Here is a 6,255-nt window from a genome sequence, read left to right as displayed (position 1 = left end):
GTGGTCTCTGATGGGGCAAAATACTTCTTGAAATAGAAGCTTATCTTCCTTGTGCCACCTGGATCACAAGATCTTGAGAAAGCTAGAATACTCATCTCAAAAGTTAATATTTATTGTAAGATTGATAAGGAAAGATTTTTACAAGGTTTCTTAACTTTAGGTCAAGTTTAACTTAACTCGTCCTTAACTTGAGGAGGAGTTTTCTCACCTCATTGTTGCCTGCCTTGTAACCTTTTCTAATGAGGTGGTTACAAATTAGGAGTTGGCAGGAAATTGCTTAGCAAGCACTCAGAAATCATGTGATAATATTTGCATGAGTCAAGAACGCTTTCAGACTTCAGTGGTACAATGCTTATACTTACTCGTGCAGAGAAAGGCAAGGTCCAGACTCACAGGTTACTTGCATTCATACCCACGCGTCGGTCAATGCATACACGTTGCAGAAGGCAGAGATACGCAAGTGCTTACTTACGAGTTAACTATTCATGTGGTGCAGTCATTTACATGTGTTAGTTCATCACAAATATGCAGGTAAAAATCCAGGTTCAGATCAGTGCAGCTGAGAGGAACAGCAGAGGTGAGAATGGAAGCCTTAGTTGCCTACAGCAAGTATTTGTCTTTGCTCTGAGCTCTGCGTTTTCATACCCTTTCTTGCACTGCACCATGTCCTTTGCCAGTGCTTCTATTATGAAGAGGGATTCTCTGCCTTTTAGAGACCTTCATGGAGTTAGCTGAGCTACAGATTCATCACTAGAGAGCAATATGCAATAGTTCACAGACTCAAGATAGCACTTCTCTGAACTGTCACTTTCCAGATGAGCTGTGGACAGGCTGCACTTGAGTTCAAACAGTTTCAATACAAGGCAAATCCAGCATTGGTCAGAAGTGATTCTGAGCTCATCCTATGTGACATGGAAGCACCAAAAAAAAAAGATACAGGATAGAAGCTGTCTTGCTTGATGTTTATTTGCCAGTTGTTTCCCTTGTTAAGGAGGAGAGCCAGAGATGGATGACTGCCTGGAGACACTGAAAGATGAGGAGGAAGCTTTATGGGAGAACGTAGAATGCAACCGGCATATGCTGAGCCGCTACATCAATCCAGCCAAGCTGACCCCCTACTTGCGGCAGTGCAAAGTCATCGACGAGCAAGATGAGGATGAGGTGCTTAACTCACTTATGCTGCCTTCCAAAATTAACCGAGCAGGTAATTGTTTTGTGAATGGCTACATCTGCATCCTGATCGGAACAATATTCTTTTGCTAAGTCCGGAGGGAGCCTGTATCCAATTGCAGATTATCAAATGGAAAACCTTTATCTCATTTACAGGAGATTTAATGTAAAGAGGGAAGATCTGCTGCTGCTATGTCGATAACAATGATTCCTTCCAGTGCTGTGCAGACTGGAGCTCACGGGGTTCACATTCCCATCAAAGCCTTGGCAAATGTGTCAGCACAGGCAGCAGCCATTCCAAGAGTGGGTTTTCAGCTGTCTTGTCATGCCTCGTGATTTGTCACTAAGGGTCTGCTACCCTGGAATTCCATCACTGCCTGGGAAAGGCTGCACTGAGAGACCAATTTGCCCACACTCCTAGAGCATAACAATCAGCACAAGCATAACGAATAAGTGGCATTGCTTTACGAGTTCAGATGAACTCAATTAATCAGCCTGCATTTTCACAGCACATTGCTGTGGCTGAGATGAACCTTAAGCAGAACTGACATCAGGGGTACGGTACTCACCTATGCTGCTCATCATGCTGCTGCATCACCTCTGCTCTCTCTGCTTAGGCCGACTGCTCGACATTCTCCACACCAAGGGCCAAAGGGGCTATGTAGTTTTCTTGGAGAGCCTAGAGTTTTATTATCCTGAACTCTACAAACTGGTGACAGGGAAAGAACCTACACGGAGATTTTCCACTATTGTTGGTGAGTAGAATCAACCCCAAATGAGCCTATTGAACAGGCAATGTCTTGAAGACTGGGTTTAATTTTGCAGACAAGAAATAAAAACTAATCTTGCAATAGCCTTCTTCAGTTTTTCAGTTCCCTTCAATGCAAAATGTGCTAGCCACAGGTAATATAGAATGAAATGAGCATTTCAGTTGTCTGAATGAAGAGCTTCTAATTGAATGCTAGGCATTACAAGTAATCTCAAGAGAAGAAACATTGGAACAGCGGGCTAAATTACACTGGTGACCTACAGATGTATGTGTAGCAAATTTGAAGCATGCAGAGTAATAGCAGTTGTACAGATTTGTTTGACAAAGTTTGTGCTATTTCCACAGCCCTGTTAGCTCAGCTGAAACAAGACAAGTGCAGAGGCTCCATATTCTATCCAGACAAGCTGTATGTGTGTATACTGTAATTCTGTTAATAGTATGCTGTGTAATATTTGTGCTGTTGTGAGTTAGATACACAAATGTGTGTGTATTTGTGTATATTCTGCACCTCTGTACATGTTCTGGGGCATTTCTTTCTTACACAGTTCTGCTAATCCTACTTAAAGTTACTTTATTAGACACTGAAAAGCTGTTCAAACATTTTCAGTGGAGGAGGGACATGAAGGCCTTACCCACTTCCTAATGAATGAGATCATTAAGCTTCAGCAGCAAGTGAAGACAAAAGATGTGCAGCGCTGTGAACTGTTGGCCAAGTCTCGCCAGTTGGAGGATGAGCGAAAGCAGCTCAAACTGAACAAGATAGAGCTGCTGACCTTCCAGGAGAGATACAACAAGATGAAGGAGGAGAGGAACAACTACAATGATGAGCTGGTCAAGGTGAAAGATGAGAACTACAATCTGGCCATGAGATATGCCCAGCTGAGTGACGAGAAGAGCATGGCTGTAATAAGGAGCCGAGACCTCCAGTTAGAGGTGAGGGAAATGCTCTGGGCTGCTTTAATCAGGAGCAGCAGTGGAGGATGCTGGTGGCATCCAGCAAAATGAGACCTTCTCTGACAGCAGCAAGGTGTAGAGCTCTCATGTGCTTTGCTTATCCAGATAATTAGAGGCATCGCTGTACAGAAATGCCAACTGCATTAATGTGTATTGATGGCAGATAATTTACGTACTTGGAATAGATTAACAGAACATAAGTAAACCCAAAATTTTAAAAACATAATTGTTTGCTAAAAACATAATTTTAGCTTTTCAGGCTCAATAATATCTTGGGGCAGTTATCCAGGTTTGCACTACTGCTGCTGGTGTTTTACTCAGAAAGGCTCACATAGGGCGTTGGAACAGCTTGAGGTCAGTTAGGAAATACAGAGAAATGCTTCAAGTGCCATAAAATTCATGCTTGTGTGTGTGTGTTGCAGATGAGATGGAGTAACAACTACCCACAGTGGATCTGAACACTGGGGTTTATTTTTGAACCAATGATATCAGACATTTTGCCCCACTTTGTTTTTCACACAGTTGATGCTCACTGCCCCACTCACAGCCTCAGTGCTGCCTTCTCTTGGGCTCAGCATCCCTTCCCATGGGGACACGGCTGCTGGTGTGGGATGGTTGGGCAGAAAGTCATGTTGGTTCATGCTGTGCAGCTGCTCACGGTCACCAGCTGCAGCCATTATTGGCCAAGGTCCCTGGGCATCCCTGGCCTTTATCCTGTGCATCTCTGACCTCCAGGATATTCCCCCACTTTCAAATCTTTCCTCCACTCATGATCATCAACACCTTCTTCCCAGGTCCCCTGTCTGAAGTTACTTTTTCTTTTTGGGAACCCCTCTTTCCAATCCAGAACTCAAAGCCCCTGGTTTTCCCAATCCAAATAGTTATTATGCAAAAGCACAGCATGTGGTCAGCCTCCCAAGTGTTAATCTGTTGCATATCTCTATTTATGGGAGGATTTAGGATGTGCCACTCTTTTTTAGTCCAGATGTTATAAAAATTTACAACCAGCCCTTATCAGTTGTAGCTACCTAACAGCAAGCTTCTGCTTGAGTTCAACAGTTCAGTTGTGGATATTCAACACCATGTACATTCATCCAATTATCTGCTGCTCCCTGTTAGTATTCACATTTTAAGCTATTTTCCCCACCTATGACAGTATGTTTTCACCTGGAAGTGAGAGTGTTTTCAGAGCAGTAAATATCAGAGCTAGGAATGATTTCTTTCCTTTCCTCTCTCTCCTTTTCACTGCTCTCTGGCTGCTGTAGATTGACCAGCTGAAGCATCGCTTGAACAAGGTGGAAGAGGAATGCAAGCTGGAGAGGAACCAGTCTTTGAAGCTCAAAAATGATATTGAAAACCGACCCAAAAAGGAACAGGTTTTGGAGCTGGAGCGGGAAAATGAGATGATGAAGACTAAAATCCAGGAGTTACAGTCCATCATTCAGGTATAAAAGCAGATTGCTATGTGTAAAATACCAGCCACATCAGCATACCCTTGCTGCTTACCCAGACACTGATTCAGCAGGCTTCAACCACTGTTTGCCCCCAGGCATCCCTACGCTTTCTTTCTGTACTATCTCACATACCCTGCATCTCCTCTCCTGTCTTGCTGGCTCCCCTTCAGGAGCCAAGTCTGGAGGAGAAAGAGAAGAAGCAGGTGGTGACAGCTCCTATGTAAGGGACAGGGATTTGAGTATATAAGAGGGAAACTGGTGACTATTGACAAGAGGAAGTGGCAATGGTCTCTTCTCATCTCAAACTCACACATACTCTTGTTACAGTGCTAGGAAGCATTGGGTGAAACCTCTACCTGCAAAGCTGCAATAAGCATAAATGCAAAGTCTGGAAAAACAGCAGGTTGGTTGTGTAGCTCCCAGCTGTCCATTGTACTCCTTGTACATACATGAGGAGTTCTACTGAAAAAACAAAGTTGTCATCTCGTAAATCAAGCTGTACATGAGAGAGTGGCTTTTTCAAGGTGCAGAGGGCAGCTGTTCAATTGCTGAGCATTCAACTCCCTGTTTTAGCCCTGCTGTGGTTCTTTGTACTGGTCTGTCACTGTGTTAAATTGCCTGACAGTGGCTCTGTGCACCCAGGTTTAGGTTGTTGTCATATCTGTGCTAAAATGTCTTAACAAAGCAGAGGGTAATAAAGGTTTATGTACTTTGGTGGTCACTAGTTACTGGAATGCCTTGTACAACCCTGCTGTAACCTGCATAGGGGTCTTAACTAACCTTTTTTGGTGCAGATAGGGAAAAAGGATGATATGCAGCAAATTTAGCACTGTGTTAACTCTGTGAAGAGCTTAGCCAAATATTGGGAGTATGTAAGAGTGCTCAGTGCTTTCCTGGAAAAGGTTTGTGGCATTTCAAAGTTACACTTAAAAATTATCAATCAAATGCATTGACTGATGTAGCTGTAGCCTCTAGCAGTGCCTAACAATTCCTAACACAAATCCAATTCAAAGATTGAAAAAGGGTGTAGTATAGAAGGTTCTGGGAGTTCTGGTCCACATGGAATCTTTTAAATTAATTGAAATGGTCTTATAGCACCTAAAGAAACAGAGGAATAATCATGAAATAGCTAAAACCAGGATCAAAGGTGAAGTTGTAGTTGAAGATGTCCCTGCTCATTGCAGGGGGGTTGGACGAGGTGACCTTTGAAAGGACCTTTCCAACCCAAACTATTCTATGGTTCTATGTAATTGTCCTCAGTGAAAGCACAAATCAACAAAGGCAGTTTGGTTTAGAAATACTTGGGTGTACTTAGAAATATTGTGTAACCGAAATGTCACTGAAATCTCCAACTTGGTGTTTTAAAAACAAACATGCATATTACTTGCATTTGATGCCTTTTCTATCTTCCATTTATGGTTAATTTTGGAAAGCAATTTATTTGTTGCAACCTGCTCTGGTAATCTTGTTAATACTAAATCTGAAAGAAAACATACTGCAGGACACTAGAAGATGAAGCAGTGGTACGAGCTGCTCCAAGCAGCTTAATATTCTCTGAGCATAGCCCTGCAAAGCCTATGTGTGCTCTCAGAATCCCCCTGAATGTTTTCTTAGGCCCTGCTCTTTGGTAAAGGCTGATTTTTGTGCTCAGTGGGAGCTGATTAATAGAGAAGAGTTTTGAATGCAGGGCTTGGAGTGAAGAATTGTCGCTGCATTCAAAATGGATCATATTATAGCCAGCACAATAAAACAGTTCCTTCATCAGACTATTCTGACAGCAAGAGACAACCTTTATTCATCTCTTCTGACACCATTTTAAAACATGAACCAATGTCCATCTCTTCTGCTTTCCCATTGCCGTACCATGTGCATTTTCTGTTCTTCTTGCTCATTCCTGCCTTTGTTACT

At 42.7% G+C, this 6,255-nt stretch overlaps 1 protein-coding gene across 1 annotated transcript in view; it reads left to right on the top strand.

Annotated features, from left to right (window-relative positions):
• The first annotated feature begins 997 nt into the window (after nt 1-997).
• CARD11 (caspase recruitment domain family, member 11) overlaps nt 998-6,255 on the top strand; it is a 24,386-nt gene continuing 19,128 nt past the window's right edge. The window contains exons 1-4 of the mRNA XM_010012047.1: nt 998-1,204; nt 1,788-1,925; nt 2,547-2,872; nt 4,159-4,338. Coding sequence (XP_010010349.1) covers nt 1,006-1,204; nt 1,788-1,925; nt 2,547-2,872; nt 4,159-4,338 — 843 coding nt within the window. The 5' untranslated portion in view covers nt 998-1,005. The remainder of the gene's footprint in view (nt 1,205-1,787; nt 1,926-2,546; nt 2,873-4,158; nt 4,339-6,255) is intronic.

This window comes from Nestor notabilis, unplaced genomic scaffold, assembly GCF_000696875.1.
Source record: "Nestor notabilis isolate BGI_N333 unplaced genomic scaffold, ASM69687v1 scaffold7583, whole genome shotgun sequence".
NCBI lineage: Eukaryota > Metazoa > Chordata > Aves > Psittaciformes > Psittacidae > Nestor > Nestor notabilis.
The sequence above is the reverse complement of the archived record's forward strand: the minus strand, read 5'-3'. Positions and strand labels throughout refer to the sequence as shown.